General features: G+C 45.5%; 1 protein-coding gene across 4 annotated transcripts in view; it reads left to right on the top strand.

The window, feature by feature from the left end:
• Positions 1 to 1,294: 1,294 nt before the first annotated feature.
• Positions 1,295 to 26,970, top strand: part of LOC148524706 (5-hydroxytryptamine receptor 3A-like) — a 39,207-nt gene continuing 13,531 nt past the window's right edge. For 2 of the 4 annotated variants that reach the window (XM_088471989.1, XM_088471991.1), the window contains exons 1-7: positions 1,295 to 1,488; positions 5,834 to 5,997; positions 7,784 to 7,828; positions 20,045 to 20,154; positions 20,445 to 20,611; positions 24,619 to 24,776; positions 24,884 to 25,091. In XM_088471989.1, the coding sequence (XP_088328115.1) occupies positions 1,428 to 1,488; positions 5,834 to 5,997; positions 7,784 to 7,828; positions 20,045 to 20,154; positions 20,445 to 20,611; positions 24,619 to 24,776; positions 24,884 to 25,091 (913 nt within the window). In that variant the 5' untranslated portion in view covers positions 1,295 to 1,427. The remainder of the gene's footprint in view (positions 1,489 to 5,833; positions 5,998 to 7,783; positions 7,829 to 20,044; positions 20,155 to 20,444; positions 20,612 to 24,618; positions 24,777 to 24,883; positions 25,092 to 26,970) is intronic. The other 2 variants (XM_088471990.1, XM_088471992.1) reach the window with 2 other exon arrangements.

Raw genomic sequence — 26,970 nt, forward strand, 5'->3', positions numbered from 1 at the left:
ACTTGGTTGTGTTTCATTCCTACACAAGTTGCTTTCTCTATTTTACTGAAGGATATTGTGAAAATACGAGTGGACTGGGAAACTGAAGCCTCATTTTGGAAGCATTTTGAAATTATATGGACTTTGGGCCTGATTCAAAGCCGCTCGCTTGCGCTGTGCGTTCGCAAGCGGCCCGATGTTCTGCGTACGCGAATGTGCACACTACACACTGCGAATGCAACCCTCTCGCTCGCCCAGCAAAGGCAGCCCAGGGTAATGAGTGACAGGAGAGACCGTTTGTGGGTGGTAACAGGAGCAGGACATTAATAACGGTGGGTTGGAGATGGAACGCAGGCGTGCCTGAGTGTTTCTATGCCGTTTTAGAGGCGTGCATAATTAACAGGCAGCGTCATAGCACATGTCACTTGCCATTTTTTACACTGATTTCCTCGCAATGCTTGCGGTAGGGTAAAGCTACCTCAAGTATTCACATCTGATGGTGCTCAATGTAACAATGTTTTAATACACTTCCTGGAGATGACGTGTTGCTGGTGGGCGGCTCTGCTTGTGCGATTGGGCGTACGCATACACAAAGTGGCCGCAATTTTCTGCATGTTATTATTAGTTGTACAGTTCGGTTTGGAGTTCTGAGTGGAACAGAGTCTGGTTCGGTTCTGCAGTCATTTCGGAACTCTGATTTAAAAAACGATCTTGGGTTTTGGACTGCATGGAAACAGGTCTACATGATTTTAGCTGTCTTATGGATGTCTTTATCGATTTTTTTTTTTTTTATCGACTTTTATACATTTTTAAGGAATCCAAAACCAAATACGAACCAAAACACTTGAGGGTGGTTTTATCAAAACCAAAACACGAGGATGAATTAGAACCAAAAACACGGGGGTCCGCGCACATCTCTAGTTATGACTGTGGTTTGGTTACACAGATGCGCAGGAGATCTATTTGTTTGGTTATAGTGAGCGGGATAGGCTAGCACTTTCAGATGCGTAGATTTGCAACTTAGTTTGGCCAATAGTGGCATTAGCATATGGAAGTGAGTGCACCTAACAATGCCCTGCCTCACCTCTGCTCTCTAACAACACCCTGGACACTCACCTCCGTTCTCCCTTTTATCCCCACTGATTTTTCAACTGAGGTAACCTTTTACTTTTCTTAACAAAGTGTCAGTAATTTTTCAGTTACATCACCACTCCCCCTCCTTCCATGCACTGTGACTGTACCACTCCCAGCTAAGGACACATTATATATATATATATAATGGTGACTTCCCTTTGTTGCTTTGTGCACTTTGTCTGTATCTCTTATCAGCCTGTCTCTCATGTTTTCTCCCAACTGGTGCTAGAGACATGTATGCCACATGTAGTTACCTGTCCAGTTTAGCTGATGGAACTTTGCAGTGGCTCTCTTTAATGACTACGAGATAGAGAATGAGTGTCTCCCACGCTGCCGAAATGCTGAGGAATCTCCTGCTTATAAGTCTCTTGTGCGGTAAGTTTTCCATTGTAAATTAGAAAGACAATCTCCATGTGACATCACTATCAGTATTGGTTACCTAAACTGTTCTGTGAAGATATTTTGAAGATAAATGTAAGATAATTTAGCATTTGCTCTTGTCAGCTCGAGAAACCTCAGAACAAATGATTACACCTGCAATAATAGCGTTATAAAATAAAATGTCATTGTGGGATCTTCCATTTCTAAAATACACTTTGTAAGACTCTTTATATATTATCTTTGCTGCAGCAGCTAATGGTTGCATTTAGCATGAATTACGTATTCTGTTTCCCCCATTCCTTTTACAAAAGGTGACTTTTGACAGCATCTTTGTTAAATTAACACACAATAAATCATTTGGAAAACCTGTTTGGAAACTCAGAGTAGAATGAGCATAGTTATATGAGCTTTCCAGTTACAGCTCTGCAATTCTGCAACAATACTCCCATTACTCCACTGTTATCTAATACCCCTTTTACACTGGAGCTAAAACCGAGGTTATTGCAGGGTTAACCCGGGCAGCTCCTTGGTGTAAAAGGGGAGAGGGTTGGATCGCCGGATCGAGTGACCCGGCAATCCAACCCAGGTAACTAGCAGGGTTTAACACGGGAGTAAATTTCATTCTGCTAAATGCTGATTAAATGGGTTATGTCTGACATTTTCTGTCTAGGTTTGTGGCAGATTAAAGAGGTATATTTACTAAAGTGCAGGTTTTAGCAGTGGAGATGTTGCCCATAGCAACCAATCAGATTCTAGCTATTATCTTCTAGATGGTGCTGATTTGAACTTTCACTTCTGGATGTGATTGAAGTTTGGAATTCTAATTGTCCATAATGGAGTTAGCACCAAAAATCAGTGTAATATCTCAAAGTACTACAGAAAGTTACTGTCTGGTAGCAGACTGTAGTTCGTGGCCAGGTCAGGATCCATGCCTCTGGTAAACAAGGTAGTCTGGGCAGAGACAATATCCTTGGTAACAGCACTAGTTCCAACATTGGAAATATATCTGTATGCAGCAAAAACATGGTTAATGGCTGCAGATCTGTGACTTGTGGTCAAGAACAATCCGAAAGTCTGGTGCACAGAACAGCTCTGAGAGTGATGCTTCTCCCCACGTTATCTCTCTTCAAACTTTCATACAGCTCCCCCTTTATCTCAGATTGGCATATAGAACACTGAGCTTACTGGTGCTGAGCATGCTGTTTATGAGGGTCCCCAAGTGTCAGTGTGCCATTCTTTTAGGAAACTAAATACAAGACTTTACAATTTAGGCATTGGGAAGAATATACCAACACAATGGTAGTAAAAGGCTACTAGCTAGCAGCAATGGTGAGCTGAATCCGGGAGAGGCGTTGGGGGCTGCCTAGTGCTTCAGAAGAGCTACACTAGTGACATCATAATGACTGCCAACTAATGTTATGCGACCACACACCCGATTCAGAAATGTTATATGCTGTGGGTTATATAAACGGGAATATGTCATTTTCACTGGACTCTACATTTCAGTCATTCTTCAGGGCACATGTTGTGCGCCAATCCATTCCGCTACATGTGTCAGCAACTGAAATGGCGCCATTCACCCCGCTGCAGAAGTGGACCTCATTGGAGTCTTCTTTGTGGAGAGTTGGTGCTCTTGTCAATCAAGGTCTCCTCGTACCTTATAGTCCAATATAATAAAAGACAAGGCCACACCAATACTTTTAATGGGTTTTTTTTTTAAATAGCTATTTTTAGCTTGTTAGTGCAGCCAGACACACAGGAGAACATCGTAGGAAAGATTAAACGTTTCAGTGTAAAACAAGAGCTCCTTCCTAAGGGCATCATACTGCGCTTAGGATGGGGTCATTGTTTTACCCCAGAACGTTTGCTTTTTTCTATGATGATCTTCTGTTTGTCTGGTTTGCACTAATAAAAAGCTGAAATTAGCTGGTTTTTGAAGCATTAAGGGGTAAATTTACGAAAGTGAGAGTTTTTAGAAGTGGAGATGTTGCCCATAGCAACCAATCAGATTCTAGCTATTATCTCCTAGAAGGTGCTATTTAAATGTTAAGTAGAATCTGATTGGTTGCTATGGGCAACATCTCCACTTCTAAAACCTCTCACTTTAGTAAGTATACCCCTAAGAGTCACATGCAGTAAGGTCCATGTCTGCGTCTTTTGCCTGTAGCATATCTGCTACTTTATGCAAATACAAGCCCTTCCCTGGTGAACAGCCATATATCTGCATGTGCAGGGACTGCAGTCATGCTTAGTGCGCCTTTGCACGCAACCATCGATCGCACCATGGAAAGTTGCACCAGCCCCATGCTAGATGCAGATTGTATGGCCTCCAATGTGAGCGATTACTGTATGTACCTAAGTTCACATCCCCTTCAGTGACAGGCCTGTGACTCTCCCATAAGACGCAGCATCCCCTTGTATCCGCACAGTCCCCTCCCTCTCACCTCCCAGAAATGCCCAATACATTTTAAAAATACTTCTGACGCCATGTATCTCAATCCCAACGGCGACTCTGTGCACACGGACTCTGGACGCATGAACAGTGGGTTTTTGCTAGTGTATGTGCAGTAGAAAAAAAAGTTTAACTGCGTCCGACATCATCAGTGCATCCGACTGGTAACGAGGCCCTAAATGTGTTGGTGTGTAGCATCGGTTTTTATCATATTGGGTCATTTGTATTCATTACAAAAACTAGTTTAAATATTTGTAAAACAATGTAAACATGGAGCAGTATTGTTAAGTAAACTATTGTCACTTTAATGCAGGGGTTCCCAACCACGGTCCTCAAGGCACACTAACAGTCCAGGTTTTAAGGATAGCCATACTTGAGCACAGGTGACTTAATTAGTACCTCAGTTATTTTGATTTAAAGATCTGTGCTCAAGCATGGATATTACTAAAACCTGGACTGTTAGCACGCAACGCAGGTGTTAATATCAGCGGTGATAGGCAAATTATTGCATTCGCATTACGATCGCAGTCTAACATAAGGACACCCACTTCCCCTTACTCACATCCGAAACTTTAGCAATATAGCAAAATAATCCGTAACATCGGACCCATACGCAGACTGCAGACTTGCAAAAGCCCAGACCTTACTCAGAAATTGCTAACTTCCACGCTATGAGATCTCATTCTGCGTATGGCACCGCAGTGGCAAATTTGTGCACGCACTGGCACGCCTGCGTTTCCCCAACCATCCCCCCTTTACCACCCACAAACGGCACTTCCTGTCAATCACTCTGCGCTGGGTCTGTGTGGCCACTGCAATCACTGTCCCGATCGCAGTGGCCGGTTTGCGCATGCGGACTGCGATGCATGAGCAGTACGCAACAATCGTCCGATTGCGTGCGCATTAGCAACTGTGATCCAAGCTGAATCAGGCCCTCTATCCGCAAAATAAAAACCAACAATTTACACATTCACAGAAAGAACATTTGCATTGTTTTAGAATGCCCTCTTGCTATTCACAACAACTTGTAGATCCCCATTGAGACGGGTGCCAGATTATAGACACACCCGTGCAGTACCTAACAGACTTAGGGGCGCATTCAACTAGGTGTGAAAAAATGCATTTGGCGAAAAGCGTTCGCATAGCGAAGTTATCGCCGAATTCACCAGCTTTGCTGAATCTTTTCGCATACTTTCTCAGTGTGCGCTCCCGCTTTTCGCCCTATCCAATTGCAAAACACACGAAAATGCATATGTGCGAAAACTGCAAATGGCGAAACAAGCGAAAAGTACAGATTATTTTGGGGAAATCAGTCTGTACCCCATAAAAAACCTAACTGACACTAGAAATCAATACAGAAGTGTATTAATAGCCCTAATAAAGTATTTAGGGTTCTTGAATTGAGTCAAATGGTTGTTATACGCATATTTGCATAAGTGGAAAAAATATATAAAGCAATTTCTTTTGGAAAAAATAATTGCTGTAGTTAAATTGGGGGTACAGTAATATGGGTGCTAGTATATTTTTGCCTATAAAGTGCAGTTGAAATTTTTTTTTTTTTTTTAAATGCACCTGCTGCAGCCACCTGCAATCCTAAATACACCTGTCCCATCCATATGTCATTATTAGGGGGAATTAAGTTAATTAAAACTCCGGCATTTGGATAGCTCGATACGCACATATGCGCAAAAAGTTTGCACCGGCGAACGCTTTTCGCCAAACGCGACTTTTCGCACCTAAATGAATACGGCCCTACAGTATATTGCATGTATAACAGAAGTGTCCATGAAAAGAATATGGGACCCCACTTAGGGTCCAGATCCATAAGCAGGTTTGCTGTAACTTACATAAGCATTCCAAAATCCAAACTAACCTGTGTTCCTCCAGCAGCTGGGACTTACGCTCAGGACACATGTGGATATTACAATGTGACGGACAGCATTGGCGTCCTAGAATACTCTCCTCGCCTTGTGAATATTCGACCGGTCAGAGACTGGCGAGAACCGACGCTTGTCTTTTTGGATATGACCTTCCGAGGAGTCCTGGAAATGGTACGGTGCACTGTGACTTAGGGGATCTAGCTGTTACCCTGTGACTTACAGCAAGCTCCTTCAGCATTGGAATTACAACACACTTTAATCATGTCAGTTTCTTCAATTGCTTTTGGTTATTCCCCGTCTTTTATTAAGTTATCCTCCGACAGTATTAAGATGGGTTGTTCTGTCTTCCCTGGTTTGGCCACCTTATAATGGAATGTTCAGCATTTAAAATGAACCACGTAACACACATGTGAACAGTTTCTTTGAAGGGCTTCTCCACTTATCATTTTATCTCACTCCGTGCTTAAATGTAGGAGTTTATCCCAAAAATATTTTCTTTGGAAATCCAAATGCTGAGTGTGATGCCTGCACACACCACGTGACCTGACTGACGTAGCTCTTTTGTGTTTGATAGCATATCTGGTTCCATTATATCTAAGCTCTACTCTACAGTTCTCACCTGGATAGTTCTAAAGGTGCTGTCATGATCTGGCAGCAGTGGCGGCTCCAGGGGTGAGGCTGCAGCATAGTCCAAAATTCAAATAGGGGAACCACACCAACTGCCATTTCAAACGCTGCCAAACATAGATGGCTGGGACTCACTGGCAGTTGGTGTGACTCCCCTATTTGAATTTTGGACTACGCTGCAGCCTCACCTCTGGAGCCTCCACTGTCTGGCAGCCATGGGTAATCTGGGAGGTTGGATGACGCAAGTCGCACAGCATTGCATCATCCTAGCCCTGCCCCCAGCTGTAAATGTCCATGAATAGTGGATTAGAACAGTAGGGTGCTGGGGCCATGATCCCATGTAGTCCTGCCCTCACTGTAAAATGCAGTGAATTATGGCTTTAAATAGAGACAGGGCAAGAACGACAAAAATGTGGGGCCACGCCCCCAACCAGTGGAGACATTTGCCCCCTCTGGGACACTTCCAAAGGGGTTTTAATGAAAGTAGGTAAGTATGGCCAATTATAATAACTTAGAGCTGGTAACTGCTTTCTTTTTCATACATGTGTTGCCAGATTTGGGGCTACCAGCCTAGGCTGTAAGTACAGGTTATTGGAACAACATTTATTTATATATTTTGGGGGGGTTATGGTTTGAGATATTAAATTTGATGACTGACATGTCAACAGCATGATGATATTCTAGTAAACTCAGAACTGTGTGTATATGCTAAGTTTGTGCAACGCCTGTATATTCATAATTACATGGGGAGTTTGTGAACAAATGTTGCGTCTGTGTTTTTTTTAAGCAAATTCATAATATGAATGATGCGTTGATTCACCAATGTGACGTGAACCCAGGTTATTGCAGTTAAGCATAGGTAGACCAGTGACAGTTTTATTAGCAATTGCTTTGTTTAGCCTAACGTATGTTTTATATTAATCATGAGAGTGAATGGATATTAGGACTGTCTTTATTACATCGGCCTTGTGCCTTTAACTCATTTAAATAATTCATCCTTGAAAAATGAATGATACTTTTTGCTAAATTTTTCCTGAGCACCCAATCCGCACTCAGCAACCTCCCCCACAGACGCCTCCTTCTTGGCCTGCAAGCCCATATGTTTTCCCACAAAACTAGATGTCCCTGCATAGAAGTCAGGGGTCCATGTCACATAACAGCACAATGTGAGCTGTAGCTGAGGCTACACACTTGATAGGACTAAGCTTACTCAGATTCCAGTCCTGCTGCGTACCAAAGCATGGCTGATTTTATTTCCGCATTCTGTCTGATTGGCAGCACAGCTTTACTTCATGGTATAAAAGTAAATCTTTACAACTTATTTTTACAGGATGAAAAGCTGCAAATCATGACAACTTTGATGGACACTGAAATGGTACGTGGTTTGTTAGTTATTGTAGTGGTATAAGCCTTCGGTAAGAAGGGTCTCATAAAAGCATATGACAACTTTATGTCTGCTATTCACATAGTATAGAACACAAAGATCAACTTTTTAAAATTTGACCTTAGCAGGTTTTTCTGCTTTATGTACTAAGTGGATAATCGTAACAGCTCATCCTACATTGCTCAGTGATAACTCACAATTGACTCTATTGTATACAGGACTTACAAAAAGACACATTCCACAGCTTGCACCTAATGAATAAAAGGCTGTGGGCTAACAATATGTGGCCTCGTTATTAAGCCATAAATCTTGTAAAATGCCTATATACAGAGTATTTACAAGGTCCGATATATGTAGTCAGGAAGCCGGCGGTCGAAATACAGACCGCCGGCTTCCTGACAGTGAAATCCCGGCATGGGACTAATAATAGGCGTCTAAATACCGGCGCCTGTCATTAGCCCCACGCCGAAATCCCAACACCCGGCATACCGATCATAGGTAAGGCGGGTGTCTGGAGCGGATAGCCGCACGGGGGGGAGGGTTGGGTTTAGATTCTCCCGGGTGACAGGGTTAGGCACCCCCCCCTGGGAGGGTTAGGCTAGGGGTGGTTAGGGTCAGGCATCCTCGAGGGGGGAGGTTAGGGTTAGGCAACCCCCCAGGGAGGGTTAGGCTTAGGGTGTGGGGAGGGGAGGTTAGGGTTAGGCACCCCTAAGGGAGGGTTAGGTATAGGGGGGAGAGGGTTAGGGATAGCTTACTTACCTCCCCCGTCGGGTTCGTCATCTGCCAGACTTCCGGCGTCGGTATTTCATTCGCCGGGCTGACGTCCGGCAGTATAACATACCAATTCTCCAATGCCCAAGGTACCTGAAGCAGCTTCTGATCCCTTACTTCCCCGCTCGCTTACTGCGATCTGTAGATGAAGGATATTAGCAAGTAGCTAAGATCTCCCTGAATTCACCCGGGGGTGGAGCTTTTAGCTTTGCGGCTCTGACTTTATGGAACTAACACAGTTTGAGAGGTCTCCACTTTAGAATTCTTCAAAAACAGACTCAAAGCTCACCTCAGGCATTTTCTCTCACTAATGTCCATCACTAATGTCTCTGTTTGCTGTTAAGCTTATTTTGTATTTTAAAGACACTTTGGGGTAAATTTACTAAGAATCGAGATTGGTCGAGATGCCAATCTCAGGTGATTTTAGGGTTGATTTTCATCTTGCAAATTTACTAAAGGTAAAGTCGGGTGAGATAGAGAGAGATTTCTCCTCGCTCGTAAAACTCGGGAGAGATAGCTAACTCGAATTAACTCACCATCGGGCAAATTGGAAGTAGTTTTCACCTAAAATATACATCTCTCAAATTTAGCAAGAATCGGGATGACTAGCTCGGGTGAGATGACAACAAACTCTCTTCCCAACTCACTTTTCAAACTCTTCACCTCCTGAGCTGTGAGTTAGCCTGAAACATACACAAATCATTGTGATTTGTGTATGTTTCTGCCATTAATTAGTTAAAAACTGGTTATATTATTAAATAAAAAATGACGTGAGCCTCCACCCGACCCCCGGCACGTCAGCCTGTCCTGGTACCTAAAATTACGTGGAACAAAATGAGTAGGGTTCCACCGTAATTTAGGTACCAGCACCAGGCTGCAGGGCCAGTCCTGGTTTTAAATATAGGGGGAAAAAAATTGCGTGGGGTCCCCCTGTATTTAAAACCAGCACCAGACTTAAAACGACCGGGGTGTAATGCCACAGCCAGGAGACCCTATTACTGGGTCTCCAGGGCCAAAGCATTATCACCCCAAGCCGCTCAGGCCAAGCCGGGGATCTCAGGGGAGGTGGGGACCCCCTAAAAAAGGGGTCCCCCATCTCCCGAAATCCCAGTCTTGGTCTGAAGCCTGAGGCTCTACCCCACACCCCTGGGCTGTGGGTACGGGGGTAATATTGTGTAAAATCAAAGAAAACTATTGGAACTACAGGTGCCAGCATGCGTGCCCTTTGGCACTTGTGGAACAACAAATGCCAGCAGGCAGCCGCTACCCGTACCTCCACTGTAAAATAAATAGTTAAATAAAGACAAAACACACACACCTTAGACAGTACAAGTTTAATACACACCTACATCAATCACACATACTGTCCTTACCTGTACCAGCCGGTTGGTCCACTTGTCTCAAGTAGAAATCCGTGTGCATGGCCCTGCAAATAAGATCCTATACTCACCTACATCCTGGCGCTGCTCTCTGTAGCATCCACGATCTTGTTAAAAAAAAAATGACTTACCCGAACCAAGCCGAACAGATGTAAGTATATGCTGTTACATATACATACACCTCGCAAAATGACAGATGACCGAAGTCATCTAAAATTTCTCACGGGCCGCTAGCCAATCAGCATCCGCTTTATATGTAGCGAATGTTCATTGGCTGGGACCCACATGGGACCATCTTGAATCTTAGTAAATTTACTCCCTTTGAGTCCTATTGCAAGAAAAGTGCTATGCAGTATTTAAGAAACATTATTACTATTATTATTATTATTATTATTATATTTAAGTAAGTTTCCTATTTATTACAGCTATAATGGCGGAGATGTCACAGATATCTCCAGCATTTACTAATCTTTCAATCATTACCTTCGCTATTTAACAAGCTTCAAAAAATGTAGCATTTCGAATCTAGGTCCCAATAGCCAACACTAGGCCTGATACAGAGATGTACGCTAACCCGACTGTTCTGCGCATGTGTCAAATTGGTCCTGCGATCTCGCAGAGCCCCCCCCCCGCTCAAGTCGCAGCATGATTGACATGCTGTGCAGCGTTTGGAGGCAGAGCAGGGGCATGGCTGGCCACTGTTCCCGGAATGGGGGGTGTCACCCCCATTTTCCTGTAGGGATGAGAGGTCTTCGTTGATGGACGCAGATTTCCTGGCCTCACAAGTGACCAGGACCTGGTCAGGCTGTGGTAAGCTTCAGCTTCTGCAGCCTGGCCAAAGCATCCATCACGACGGATGCGATAGTGATCCCAGTCTGCGACCTAGGTCGCAGCAAGAAGGTTTCTGTTTCCTACAGACACCTCCAGCTGCATTAGCATTTTAGATGGACGAAATTGCACAGCCGCTCAGCAAATCCATCCATCTCTTAATCAGCCCAACTGTCTTCAGATGGATGCAGATTCCAAGATGACTCCAGATGTCAGTTAAGGCTCATACACACTAGAAGATAAAGTGAACGATATGGACGACAACAATATGGTTATCGTTCATATCGTCCAATATTGTCCAGTGTGTATGCACAATATTGTTAACAATACGCGCTTCCGCCGATCGTTAGCAATGTTGTATGCCGTCGCCTGAACTTGCAGGACAATCTGATGATATCAGATTCTGCAAGTTCGGGGATGTGGCTGGGTGATGTCACTGAACGATATAGTTAACGATTTAGTTCAGTGTGTATGCTCAGTGTCGTTCCCGACATTATGCCCGAGAGTTCAAGGGATAACACTTAATGATATGGCTCATGGAGCATATGTTTAAGTGTGTATGAGCCTTTACAGGCCTCTGTGTTTGCCCATCTAACAACCGCACCAACAGGCCCCAGTCATGAACAAAGGAAACAAGCATTCCAGCATCCAGTGTGTGACCAATTGGACAGTGATCCAGCCACTTGCACCAAATATACTTCTTGATAATTTTTATGGTTTCCCTGGGAAGCTAGTTGGACATCGGGGAAATGGATATATAGAAGCTGCCTCCAACCAAGTATTTTGCCCAGGGGCGTAACCATAGGTATGGGGCCCCATTGCAAAATTTTCTCAGGGCCCCCAAAGGTCTACCTATTCAGTACCCCTGTAGTTGTGCTCATTATGCAATATCACCTGTAGTAGTGCCCCTTATGCAGTGCCCATTATGCAACGTCCCCTGTAGTTGAGCCCATTATGCAATGCCACCTGTATTAGTGCCCCTTATACAGTGCCCATTATGCAGTGCCCTCTGTAATACCCCTTATGCTGTGCCCCCTGTAATTCCCCTTATTCAGTGCCCATTATGCAGTGCCCCTAGTAATGCCCCTTATGCTATGCCTCTGGTAATGCCCCTTATGCTGAGCCTCCAGTAATGCCCCATATGATGTGCCCCAGGTAATGCCCCTTATGCTGTGCCCCCTTATGCTGTGCCCCCTTACCTGTCTCCTCCGCTATACAGTACTTGCCTATCTTCGCAGTTGTCAGCGCTACAGCTTCTCTCCAGGGTCCACGCCTGCCACTGACTGGATCTAACTAGATCCAGCGGGCACACAGGCTCCTCACATGTCGGGTGATGCGGGTGACATCATCACGTCACCCGGACACCCGCGCACTGCATCACTGGGAACGCTGGCCTCTGAAGAGATCAGAGGTGTCTTTAGTCTGTGATCGCTTCAGAGACCAGCGTTCCCAGTTGCACCAGCAACTTGGCCGGCCCCCTAAGCCGCTGGGCCCCATAGCAAGTGCACCCCCTGCACCCTCTTTAGTTATGACACTTATTTTTCCCATTGTAATGGAGCTTCCAATGCTCAATGCAGGCAGCTATAGTTACAATGTGTTTGATACAGAATTATGCTTTTTTGGGCCATCACCTCTGGAACCCATAATGATTGCTCCTGCAAGGCTCACCCCCAAATTCTTAAATTCCTCTCTGCCAGTCTCTACTGTACATTGACTCCCCATTCACTTCCAATCCCTCCACTGTCCCATTATTTCTCACCTTATCTATAAATATTCTCCCAGTTGCACTTTGCACATCTTCAGTGACCTACTGTAAGTTCTAATTGTCACGGCCAGGGTTTCTCAGCATGGTGGTCACCGGGTATTACCTGTGAGGTCGTTGTGGCGGGGGGTGTCTGGCAGCGGTGCTGGTGTTTGGCGAGGGGCATTGGCTGTGCGTAGTTCTATGCAGGCAAATTTCACTAGGCCTGGTGAGGTCTGGCGGTGTTTCCGTTCCGTTGGCATGGACACCGCCATCTTGCCTGTGGCCATGTGATTCCAGCTGTCCAATCCTGGTAGTTCATGTGCTCATTCCAGCCAGTCACAGTGCGGCACTGAGTATTTAGGAAGGTCCAGAGCCTTCCTTCCTTTGCCAGTGCAACGTGTTTCTCAGCTGCGGCTGCTTGAAAATGCTACTAGCCTGAACCTTGCCTGCTCCAACCTGCTGGACTTACCCTGCACCCTCCATTTACCTTCTCACCTGCCTGAGTACCTGAACCTGTTATTTCCCTGCACCTTGCCTCCACTCACTCCCAGCTGGACTTCATTACCACTGCCTGCATTCCGTTACAGCTCACCATACCTGCATTCTGTTACAGCCCAGTGCCCACCATACCTGCATACTGGACTGTTCCTGCCTGTCACTATCTGGACATTCTCCCATTTACCCCACTACAGTTATCAAGTGCACTTTAGTGCTATACCTGGACTTTTTTGTTTGCCATTCCCATGTCTTCTAAGCCACTTATTAAAAACTCATTTAAATCTGCTCCTGTGTCTGCTCCTATCACCACCCCGAGTCCACAACAAAATCAGAACCTCGCACTAATGGTTTCCTTTCTCATAACCTCACGCCATACATAGATACAAGACATCACTTCTCATAACCTCATGCCATACATAGATACAAGACATCCCTTCTCATAACTTCCTGCCATACATAGATACAAGACATCCCTTCTCATAACCTCCTGCCATACATAGATACAAGACATCCCTTCTCATAACTTCCTGCCATACATAGATACAAGACATCCCTTCTCATAACCTCATGCCATACATAGATACAAGATATCCCTTCTCATAACCTCATGCCATACATAGATACAAGACATCCCTTCTCATAACCTCATGCCATACATAGATACAAGACATCCCTTCTCATAACCTCCTGCCATACATAGATACAAGACATCCCTTCTCATAACTTCCTGCCATACATAGATACAAGACATCCCTTCTCATAACCTCATGCCATACATAGATACAAGACATCCCTTCTCATAACCTCATGCCATACATAGATACAAGACATCCCTTCTCATAACCTCCTGCCATGCATAGATACAAGACATCCCTTCTCATAACCTCATGCCATACATAGATACAAGACATCCCTTCTCATAACCTCATGCCATACATAGATACAAGACATCCCTTCTCATAACCTCCTGCCATGCATAGATACAAGACATCCCTTCTCATAACCTCATGCCATGCATAGATACAAGACATCCCTTCTCATAACCTCCTGCCATGCATAGATACAAGACATCCCTTCTCATAACCTCATGCCATGCATAGATACAATACTTCTCCAGCACAGAAACCCATATAGGGAATTTGATTTTTAAAATATTTTAAATAAATGCTCCTCAAAGGCAGATCTCGTCATAGAAGCCTATCCCTATCCTCCATAATCTGTTTACTGTTATTCCTCTTATTTCCATTCCAAGTTATGTATCACATGTTTCCCCATAAAATAGTAGCATAATATCTGTATTGCTCATAAATATAGTGGTGTAGCAAGGAACTATAGTGTCCTAAGCAAGTGCTTATTACTATGATCATACCTCCCCTCCTTCCCCGAGCAATGAAAAGCTCCAGTGGAGGGGACATAGGAGCTCATTCAAACCCACTTGCAAGTTGCGGTCGCTCGCTTGCAAAAAGGGGCTGGATATTTAAATGAAGTGCTCGCACTGCGTCGTTTAAGGACGCCCACTATGTTTTAGCGAGCTACGGCAAAGTGTGCTCGCAAGTGTCTAAAGACGCCCCTTCCCACTCACAACACATGTCATCTCCGGAAACGAAGGATTAATCGGGAACACCGTGAGCCATCGAAGCTGCTCGCAGCCCTTGGAGTTACCTTAACCTGCCGCAAGCACAGCGATCAGTGCTGGCTGAAATACATGCAGGTGACATGTACAATGACGCTACTTTGCTAATTATGCACGCCCTTTAAAAGGCGTTTTGGCGGCCTGACACACCTGCGTTCGCACATCCACTTCCCCGTTCACAAGCACCTTCCCCTGTTACCACACACAAACGGCGCTATCTGTCACTCCAAGCAGCGACCTGATAGTGGCTTACGAGCAACCAAAATCAGATAGCAACGAATGGCTTGCGCACGTGCACTGTGAATTATACGCATGCGCAGATGGCCAAAAATCGCTCAGAGCGAGTGATCGCGCCTTAGCGAGCGGGTCTGAATCAGGTCCATAGCCAGCACTTAGGAGCAAGTTGAAGTTTTGCTTTTAAGAACATTGCTGCTTTCTAAGCAGCCGGCACAATGGCAGAAGATCGGCTATTTCTACAAATCGTATACTGAATATTATAGTGGTTATTTTACTATATCTCTGACCTGTTTCTAACTTTCTATACACACGTATCAAGCTTGTATATTCATACACAAATTACCATTGCCTCAGTGGTGACTTGGCTTGGCATAGCTGAATTGGATGTGTATCATGCTTGTTGCATGCTGCAATTTGTCCTATTTTCTCCTCCAAAATAAGTTAACCCTGTTTCTGTGATGTGTTGAATCGATTATGTTTACTGTAGATTAACAAGGTGTAATTTGTTAAGGAGTATGGTACTGTGGATTGTGATTAAATTATAATTATATGTATATTTTAATTGTGCAAACTCACATCCTGGTGCAGATTGTCCTTTCTTAATCTACCATTGCAAATAATATTTATGCTGGAGAAAAGATTGATTCCTTTATTAAAAATGCCTATACTGGGCCGCCATCATAAATTTTGGGGCCCGGTACTAACAATATAGGCAGCCACCCCCCCCTATGGAGCTACAGCAGGGGTTTTGCCTCATTTGGTGCGTAAACTAAGCATGGGGGAGGTGGGTGGCACTTGGCAGGGAAGACTGGACAAGGGGGGCACTGGGCTAGGAATGGTGGGCTGGTGTGGCAAAGGGTAGGGAAAGCTGGTTGGTCTAGGGGGGCAAAGGGCAGTAGGAGAGAGACAGAGAAGACAGGCAGGCTGGCTGGACATGGGGAGGAAGTGCAGGGCAGACAGGTTGGCTAGCTGGACTAGGAGGGGGGCTCAGGGAAGACTGGCTGGTCTGGGGGAGGGGCAAGGCAGGGAAGGACTTGGGGTAACAGCGCTGGCTGGACAAGAGAAGGGGGGGTTACAAAGCAGGGTCAACATACCTTTTCCAAGGGGGAACGAGACACACAAAACAACAAAGACAATCACCCACTACCTCTCCCTGTCACCCTCTACCTTTCCTTGTCATCGTCTACCTCTCACTACCACCCACTGGTAGTGAGAGGTAGACTCTCCTTGCCGCCCTCTTCCTCTCCATGTCACCTACTACTATTCCGTCACCCTGTCCCTGCTACCTATAGCCTCTCCCTGTTATCCTCTACTTCTCCCTGCTACCAACTGCCTCTACCTGTCACCCTCTGCCTCTCTCTGTTCCCCTGCCACCATCTGCCTCTCCCTGCCCCCCATTACCTCTCACTGTCACCCTCTGCCACTCATTGTCACCCCCTGCAAGGGCGTATCTATAATGGGTGCAGGGTGTGCAGGAAACACAGGCCCCTGGGTCCTGGGGGCCCCCGCACTGCACACCCTGCACCCATAATATTACTTACCTCTCCGGAGTCCCACGTCGGCGTTGGGGTCCGGCACTGTAAAACGACTGGAAAATGGCCGCGGCAGCCATTTTCCCATCGTTTGCGCATGCGCAGTACAGGGAAAATGGCCGCTGCAGCCATTTTCCCGGTGACCTGTGCATAAATTATAGACTCCGGGCACACACTAGTGCCCAGAGTCTATAACTCTGGCGCTGGCCGCGCACAGCTCAGTGCGCTGCCGGGCGGAGAGGAGGGGGCCCATGTCGGAGACTGCACACGGGCCCCCTCCTCTCTACTTCTCCCTGTGTTTCTTTTAGGATGTTTTCTTCCTCCTCTAGATGTAGTCACTCTAGAGCAGTGAGAAGGAGGGAACTCCGGGCTGCTCAGGAGGATCACACAGGTGACAAGCTGAGATTGGATGCCCAGGATACTTTCTTATGGCCCAGCCATAAGAAATTAATTGGGCTTGTCACCCCCATTTTCTGATAGGGACCAGAGGTCTCTGTTGGTGGACGCAGATGTCCTGGCTTCACAAGTGACTCGGTCAGGCTGCGGCATACTTGCTGACATTCAGCTTCCTCCTTCCGGGAGGGGGCTGAATGTCAGCTTACATCGGGGGACGTGGCCGCACGATAACGCCATTGCGGTGGCGTGGCCAGTGCGGGCCGGGGGTGTGGGCGCGAGATCGCGTCATCGCGGCTCCGCCCCTCATCACAATGCCGGAGTAAACGGCATTGTAAAGCGGGGGGCGGGGCCACGATGACGCGATTCAGCGCAAATTGCGTCACCGGGCCTCCCCGCTGCGGGGGTTTCCCTAGTAACTCTGCAGAGGGGTAGGGAGGGATGGCGGCTTGCGGGAGGCTTGCCTGCCTTCCCGGGGGGCCAGGAGCGGCACCCGAAAATCGTGAGGCTCCCGGCCAAATCGGGAGGGTAGGCAAGCCTGGGCTGCGGTAAGCTTCAGCTTCTGCAGCCTGGCCAAAGCATCCATCACGACGGATGCTATAGTGATCCCAGTCTGCGACCTCGGTCGCAGCAAGAAGGTTTCTGTTTCCTACAGACACCTCCTGTTGCATTAGCATTTTAGATGGACGGAATTGCACAGCCGCTCTGCAAATCCATCCATCCATCTCTTAATCAGGCCAACTGTCTTCAGATGGTGATAGCCATTGTAGCTTACAGGTTACAGTTTCCCTGGAGGGAGCTCATCAGACCACTCCCCGGCAGCTTATACTGTGCGCATGCATTGAACGATGGCTGCATATGCCGAGTAGGTTAGCTTGGTCCAAACACAGAGGTAAAGGCAAAATATATCACTTTACTATTCAGTCTTTTCTGGCATTGGCCTCAGGGAGTCGCTGTCTGGGCAGGACTTTTTCTTAAATACCATGAAAAAATTATTTCTTATCATTGCTATTTGCAGCAATAAGAAATTGTACTTTTTGCGGCCAAAATAATACTCTGTCAATCATTCCCCTTCTCACTTCCTGTGAATCCACCAATCAATGAATCAATCAATGAAGAGACTGCAAGTCAAGTTCTCAGAAATATGAAGCTTTACTTTTGTCTTCTCTTTTGAACTTGATTAGTTCATGATGACCTGTGAAGGAAACCAACCATGGAACAGTCCATCCACATAAACCCGGACACTCACTTGTTAAATATATATCAGATAGGTGGGGAATGGCACCAAATCCACTCTGCATGTATTATTCTGGACTACAGCAGGGGACCAAGGTGTCCATATTAGGGAAGAGTTCCCCACAGATACCTTTCTTTCACAAGAGTTAGGGCTACAAGAGGAGGATGCTCCCAACCAAACCATTCTAGGAGTGATTCAGAGATGTACGCTAATCCGACAGACACTCACCATAGTTATGCCATGTGTCTTCTTTTAGCTGCATCCTGATTGGATTATATCACCTGTAAAACACAAAGCAGTGCCCTCCCATAAATATGACTGAGTTTACCACATCTATCAAATCATGTGGTGAGCTACTGTCAAGTAAACAATGGGTGCTACCCTACCTACACAATTTATCCCTTTACCTATTCCTTATAATGAGTGCATGGTTTTGGTGGTAAACATTGTAATTTTTGCCCATTACTGTAGAGCAGCGAAATTCCGCCCTGTGCCACCAGAACCAAAAAAGTGCTGAATGCCCAGAGCATCCTAAGGACATTCAGGCACCCGGCAAGCCACGGGAAGCGATGATACCACCCTCTCCACCCTGCGTGGTGACACCACTCCACCTCCCCTAGGCACAGCCTTGCTTTTGGTGGGAAATGGGTGTTGAAACTATGATCTAAGGCCACTACAGACAAGGAATTACCTCTCTTATGATATAGGGTGGGCTGGGCCTAGTGCCCAGTCTCAAACAAGATGTGGCCAAGCCTGTTCATGTGCCCCTAGCCTAATGCCTTTACATGTAGAAGGTCTAGTGCCTACTATACTGCACAAAAAAACATTGGCGGGATAATGTCACAAAGCAGCGACCAAAATCATTAGACCAAGGCCAAACTCTGTATTGGAAGTAGCCTAACACCCATGGAAGCTGCAGAACCTCCTCACATGTACACATACCAGCAGGCCTAGTGCTTGGAACTGTAGTCAAGGCCTAAGACCCAAGATAAGACACTGGAGGGGGAAGATAGGCCTAGCATCAACCCCCACAGAATGGCAGCTGTGGGGCCAAGAGGAAACCTAGGGGCTATTATTAGCCACAGCATGCCTCTAGTGATTTGTTGATTGACAGTTGGCCACCCACGATAATAGGCAAGTGCCTTACCTGTTCCTGATGCCTCCTCTCAAAGTCTGGGCCTCTTGTCCCTTCGCGTCTTTACCTGGGCAGTGGAGGTCAAGTGTCAACTCTTTTGCAGAAGCCTCTTCATTTCTTCACTCACTGTCTTCTATCGCCTTTTTGATAGTGGTGCCTTTTCTCCACTTCAGCGCTGTCTTCTTTCTTTGGGAGGTCTTCTCTCCTCCTCCGCCGACAAAATTAACTTGCTCCACTTGCGCTGGTTAATATAAGCTATTGCAATAGGGTGGAGTGAATGATTAGTAAACCACAACGCCATAATTTAACTGGCCTTACAGATTCAGACTTCCCAGTGCCAGAAAGGGTCTCCAACTTGACAATACAACTAATGCTGGCCACACACACAGCGATATTTTACCCGATCTGGCGGATTCTGACACATTGGAACGGCAGATCGTGTAAAATATGGCCAAGTTGAGAGTAAATCGTGAGTCCCCACTCACGATCACGATGCGATGCGCGTCCCCGCTGGCCGTGCAGTAGGGCAGATCTGACAATCTGGGACCCAATGCACTGGAAAAAAAAAAAGTTAAGATGAAAGATAGATCTTAAGTCAGATTGGATGCTTTTTACTCCAAATCGTGTATAGGACTGCCGGGGAGCTGCCGGGGGAGAGTTCAGGGGAAATCGCACACATCGTGGGATTGTGTGCAGATCGCTATGTGTGTGTGGGCACCTTTACACCAAATATGTACAGTGTAGTAATAAAAAATAAAAAATAATGTACAAAAAGTGGGATTACTGTTATTTTAAATGACCCAGTTTGTCTTTTTTTCAGATATGGGAAAATCAGCTCCTATCCTGGGATCCACAGGATTTCTGTGGTATAAACCGCATCCTCATCCCGGAGGGGTCAGTTTGGATCCCAGATATCAATGTCTCTGAAACGTAAGTTGGAAAAAGACGTAGAGCAATATGGAATATAATGTGTTTGTACTTATTACCATGACAAATGTAAACAGAAGTGTTGAGTTTACAGTATAGCATACATATCAAATCGGGAAAAGCTGGATGTATTGGGAATAATTAAAAAAGAAATATTAAGGATGATAAAGCCAAATTGTATTTATAACGTCTCTTATGACTAAAGCAATGAGTCCCAAACATTATAAATAATACAATAACTGTGTATGTTGTGCCTGCTTTTGCACTAGTTTTATTGGTTTTTTTTTTAACAGAACAGAGGACGACTCCCTTGATGTGCTGTACATGCAGCTGTATTACAATGGCACTATACGGAGGACACGGACTCTGAAACTTGTGACCACATGTCCTCTTGACCTTTACAAGTTCCCATTTGACACACAAAAGTGCAATCTGACATTTGGCATGAGCATGAATGCAGGTAATAAAAACACTTAATTATTGGCACTACTGTATTTTTATTAAAATCTTCATTATATAAAGTGCATATTCTTTAAGAAATGTTGAAAACAATAAATATTGTTGCTTAAAACTATTCACATAACAAATTGCGTTTGACTATGATCTGAGAGAACAACCTACAACCAATCCCATTACCTGAAGGCTCTCAACAACACAGAGTATTTCAGAAGATGAAAGTGCTAATGTGATTCTCTTAGTAAGGAAATGGATGCGGCGAGTCCATGACATGATGTAAGTAGGAGAGTGTAGGATAACAGAAAGCCACAGACAGAGAGATGCAGGAAGGTGCCAGGTCACCCAACACCATACAACTGTATTGTGTAACTCCGATCAAACGCTGATGTCAAATGCACTTCTATATGAATCATTTATTTTCATAAAGCATGACAGACGTATATAATTAAGATCCAAGTTTGATTGTGGGTACCCTGTGTTACTGTGTGTGTTGCTGTAAGTGCATTCATTACTCAAAGTTGGCACAGTGGTTAGCATTAATGTCTCACAGCACTGGGGCCTTACTTTTGGGGCCTGATTCAGAGTTAGATAAAATCCAGATAAAGGTAAAAAGAAATAAAATTAATAAATCGCAGATAAAGTTAATGTCTTGATACATCACTTGGGACCGACTTACCTGGTGTCTTTAAGCAGTCTACTCTATTGCGGGATCCATGACGTCTGTCTCTCTCCAGCCGATGTCTGCAGGTTGGCTAGCTGGCTCCCATAGGCAGGGCCGAAACTAGGATATCTGTCACCCGGTGCAAGGCAGCAATTTTGCGCCCCCTCCCTTTCTGCACTTGGATTTTGTCCTTGTTCCTCCATAAAGCAGTGCACTATGGCTAGTCCGCATGGAATCTGCTAAAAACGGCCATCCAAAAATGGCCGCCGCCAAGGAGGAGACAGGCGCTAGAGGTCCAGTAAGGACCTCTAGCACTTGTCTCCTCTTTGGCAGTGGCCATTTTTGGTTGTCCCTTTACTGAACTTGCAGCCCCCAAGCAAAAGCAAGTCAGCTTTTTCCACTCCCGGCAATCCGGCACCCGGTGCATGTGCACTTCTAGCCCCCCCTAGTTGCTGCCCTGCCATAGGGATGCACACGCCACTCTCTCCCAGTCTTAAAGGCATAGGCACATATGACTGTGACATCACAAATTTGAGTCAGCAACCTATTTAAGGAAGACTCAGAGCACTATTCAGTGCCAGAGTATAAAATGACTTACCTTGCTCCAGTGTGGCTTTTAATTCCTGTTTGTGTAGTGGACCCTGCTTCTCCTGACTCTCCACCTGTGCCCATGACCTCGGCTTGTCACTATGTTCTGTTACCTGCCTGTGCCCCAGACCTACTGTAGGCTGGTCTCTATGTTCTGTTACGGGCCTGTGTCCCAGACCATGGCTTGTCTCTTATGTTCTACTACCTGCCTGTGCCCCAGACCTAGGCTTGTCTCTATGTTCTGTTACATGCCTGTGTCCTTTACCTCGGCTTGTCTCTATGTTCTGCTACCTGCCTGTGCCCCATACCTTGGCTTGACTCTATGTTCTGCTACCTGCCTGTGTCCCAGACCTTGGCTTGTCTCTATGTTCTGTTACCTGCCTGTGTCCCAGACCTCAGCTTGTCTCTATGTTCTGATACCTGCCTGTGCCCCTGACCTTGGCTTGTCTCTATGTTCTGTTACCTGCCTGTGTCCCAGACCTTGGCTTGACTCTCTGTTCTGCTACCTGCCTGTGCCACAGACCTAGGCTTGTCTCAATGTTCTGTTACATGCCTGTGTCCCAGACCTTGGCTTGCCTCTATGTTCTGTTACCTGCCGGTGCCCCAGACCTAGGCTTGTCTCTATGTTCTGTTACCTGCCTGTGTCCCAGACCTCGGCTTGTCTCTATGTTATGTTACCTGCCTGTGCCCCAGACCTAGGCTGGTCTCTATGTTCTGTTACCTGCCTGTGTCCCAGACTTAGGCTTGTCTCTATGTTCTACTACCTGCCTGTGCCCCAGACCTAGGCTTGTCTCTATGTTGTTACATGCCTGTGTCCTTGACCTCGGCTTGTCTCTATGTTCTGCTACCTGCCTATGCCCCAGACCTTGGCTTGACTCTATGTTCTGCTACCTGCCTGTGTCCCAGACCTTGGCTTGTCTCTATGTTCTGTTACCTGCCTGTGTCCCAGACCTCAGCTTGTCTCTATGTTCTGTTACCTGCCTGTGCCCCTGACCTTGGCTTGTCTCTATGTTCTGTTACCTGCCTGTTCCCCAGACCTAGGCTTGTCTCTATGTTCTGTTACCTGCCAGTGTCCCAGACCTTGGCTTGACTCTCTGTTCTGCTACCTGCCTGTGCCACAGACCTAGGCTTGTCTCAATGTTCTGTTACATGCCTGTGTCCCAGACCTTGGCTTGCCTCTATGTTCTGTTACCTGCCGGTGCCCCAGACCTAGGCTTGTCTCTATGTTCTGTTACCTGCCTGTGTCCCAGACCTCGGCTTGTCTCTATGTTATGTTACCTGCCTGTGCCCCAGACCTAGGCTGGTCTCTATGTTCTACTACCTGCCTGTGCCCCAGACTTAGGCTTGTCTCTATGTTGTTACATGCCTGTGTCCTTGACCTCGGCTTGTCTCTATGTTCTGCTACCTCCCTATGCCCCAGACCTTGGCTTGACTCTATGTTCTGCTACCTGCCTGTGTCCCAGACCTTGGCTTGTCTCTATGTTCTGTTACCTGCCTGTGTCCCAGACCTCAGCTTGTCTCTATGTTCTGTTACCTGCCTGTGTCATAGATCTTGGCTTATTTTGTTCTGCTTCCTGCCTATGCTCCAGACTTCAGCTTGTCTTTCCGTACTGTTACTTTCCCTATGAACTTGACCTCGGAATCCCTGATTTCTATTGCCTGCTGATTCTGTACCTGTTTCTGTTGCACTCCAACACCAACACCTCCCCTCTCGTCCCCTCCTAGAGGGCCGTGACCTTCGGATTTCCAGCAGCCAAGCCAATAAAACGTTGCTGTGACTCTTGGCTAAGATCGAGGGGTTCACCTGACTCAGCACCTCAACTCTGCCAGCGCATATCCTGATCTGACAGTATCCAATCCGCCCAGAAACGTGATATTTAAACTGGGAAGCGGTGTCTACTAGCTTAATACTAAATGTTAATGTAAAAACAAATCGGCCCAGCATTTGTTTGCTAAATGCCAAAGCAGCAAGTATTTTTCCTGCAAGAAAAAAAATAAATGCACTTGCACCCCTTTGCATTGTAACATGGTTTGTTCCAGGAGCAAATTCCTTTTTTAAATTTGCTTCTAACTCTGAATCAGGCTTTCAGTTCCTACCAGGGCATTCAGGTTTGGATGTTCTCTTCATGCTGGGTTTCCCCAGGATGATCTGGTTTACTCCCACAGTTCTAAAACCAACTGGTCTGACTCTAATGTGTGTGTGCTTATTTTTGTGGTAGATCGTTTAACCTGGAAGCTCCAGGGGGGCAGGGAACAATTAAAATATCCTCTGAAAAGTGCTGCATAACATGGTGCATACTTGTTCACTTTTATACTGGGGGGTGGATGCAGCTGCTTGCTGATTGGGGGGTGGGGCCGTACGCTGCTCTCCTGGGAAACTAGGCAGCCTCCCGGATCCCGCTCATTTACTCGGAGAAGAGGGCAGTTCTGGGATTCGATGACATGATTTGAAGCCAATCACATAATTGCCGTGCCCCCCCCCTCCTCACAAAACAATGCTGAAAATGGTGGCATTGTACAGCAGGGAATGGGGCTGCGATGTCTCTGATGTCTCTGTGCCACCGCCGCATCAGCACGAGGACACAGGGAAGTCAACAACTATGACAAAAGTTGGCCATACACCAAGATAATGCCATAAATATCAGCAAGTATGGAGGTAACACAATATATTACATTGTGATTAAGATCTAGTCAGTGTGATACAATATTAATATGAACTGTTCCTGTTAATTTGAAGAATATAATTTCCCCTCTTCCATCAGTTTCCGATGTGGTCCTGACTCCTGCTTCCAGCGCTGATAAGGTGATGCTCTTGTCAAAGGCAGAATTTGCAAAGTCAGAGTGGGATCTCAGGGGCATCAGCATTATCAATTTAAATGTCTCCAAGTATGGGGATGAGTGGAGCAAGGTCATCTATCAGGTAATTCCATGATAAAGTAATTTTAAGAGTTCTCAGATTGTATTTATCACACCAGTAACTTAAGGACATTTTTTACATTTACTGAACAGTTATAATTCTATTTACAGGTGGTGGTAAGGAGAGCTCCCATTCTGTATGTCATTAACCTTATTATTCCTGCGTGCCTGCTCGTGCTGGTGGATGTATCCAGCATGTTTATCCCAATGGAGGGTGGTGAGCGCCTGGGATTTAAGATAACGGTTGTACTTGGATTCTCTGTGCTTTTGTTGATTCTAAATGATTTCTTACCCAACACCGAAAACCCACCTATATTAGGTAGGTACATCAATGCGTCATAATGTTTCAAAAGCTAAACAGAACTACAATCAAAGTGATAATATTGCAATTTTATTTACATAATTGATGGCTCTAAATTTTGACATAGTGTAACATATTTTATACTTTATTCTGTAAAACTTAAGTAATAGAAACAGTTTAGAGGTAATTCCAGGTGACTTATAATATCCTTTTTATTTAATATAAGGGTCACAATATTGCTTATAATACTGAAATTTACATTTGTTATAAAGCTTGTATAAAAGGCACACCTGTTTACTCTTTCGGGATTTCAGGGACCCCTCCCAGATCCCATCTACTTCTCTAGTGAAGTTAGTGGGAGAAGTAAATTCATGATGTAACAGGACATAGCTCCCACGGCTTGATGCCATGATGTGTGGGCGAAGCCACAATGATGGGAATCATATTATCCCTTGCCACTTAGACCTCCCTTCCAGAATCTCCCCAGAAGGGACAATGTGATCTTCAGCTGTGTTTTTCCCTTCCTCACGGATATGCATTCTGTCATGTAATACTGTCACAATTAGCAATGTGACACAAGTTATATCACCATTATCCAAATGTCAGTGATATTTCAGAGGTGTGACATTGCTGTTTAGCAGAGCTAAAGCCATGTATAGGATCTCATATCTGGAAACCCAGTGTCCAAAAATGAGCAAGAAAAATAAATAAAAGTGGCTGTTTGGTGCATGGTAGTACAGTAGTTAGCATTACTGGATCATAAAACTGGGGCCATGGGTTCCATCGCAACCATGCCTTATCTATGTGGCGTTTGTATGTCCTCCGATTCATGTGGGTTTCCTCTAAGTGCTCTTGTGTTCTCCCACAGTCCAAAAATTAGGTATAGTGCAAATGTTGTCGATTATTCAGACTGTAAGCACCACCAGGGCAGCAACTGATGTGAGTTGAATGTATGCCCATTTATCAAGTGCACCTTTTGTGTTTTCATACTACGCATGCCCCAGACAAAAGAGGACGCCAGTACGGAAATGAAGAGTACTACACATTTCAAGCGGATCTTAACTGAAGGGGCATAACTGGACTGCAATGAGGCATAACTGGGCTACAATGGGGCATACTTATGTGCAGTCATCCGGAAAATATTCACAGCGCCTCACCTTTTCCACATTTTGTTATGTCACAGCCTTATTCCCAAATGGAATAAATTAATGACGTGTAAAAAGTTTTTTTGAGATTTTTGCAAATGAAATAAAAAAAAAACAAACTAAGAAATCACATATACATAAGTATTCACAGCCTTTGACATGAAGCTCAAAATTTAGCTAAAGTGCATCCTGTTTCCACTGATCATCCTTGAGATGTTCCTACTGCTTAATTGGAGTCCACCTGTGGTAAATTCATTTGATTGGACATGATTTTGAAAGGCATACACCTGTCTATATAAGGTCCCACACTTGACAGTGCATGTCAGAGCACAAACCAAGCATGAAGTCCAAGGAATTATCTGTAGACCTCCGAGACAGGATTGTCTCGAGGCACAAATCTGGGGAAGGGTACAGAAAAATATCTGCTGCTTTGAAGGTCCCAATGAGCACAGTGGCCTCCATCATCAATAAATGTAAGAAGTTCGGAACCACCTGGACTCTTCCTAGAGTTGGCAGGCCTTCTAAACTGAGTGATCAGCCGAGGAGAGCCCTAGTCAGGGAGGTGACCAAGAATCCGATGGTCACTGTGTCAGAGCTACAGCATTCCTCTGTGACGAGAGGAGAACCTTCCAAAAGGACAACCATCTCTGCAGCAATCCACCAATCAGGCTTGTATGGTAGAGTGGCCAGACGGAAGCCACTCCTTAGTAAAAAGCACATGGCGGGCCACCTGGAGTTTGCCAAAATGCACC

This window comes from Taudactylus pleione, unplaced genomic scaffold (genome assembly GCF_031769625.1).
Source record: "Taudactylus pleione unplaced genomic scaffold, aTauple2 ptg000117l, whole genome shotgun sequence".
Lineage (NCBI taxonomy): Eukaryota > Metazoa > Chordata > Amphibia > Anura > Myobatrachidae > Taudactylus > Taudactylus pleione.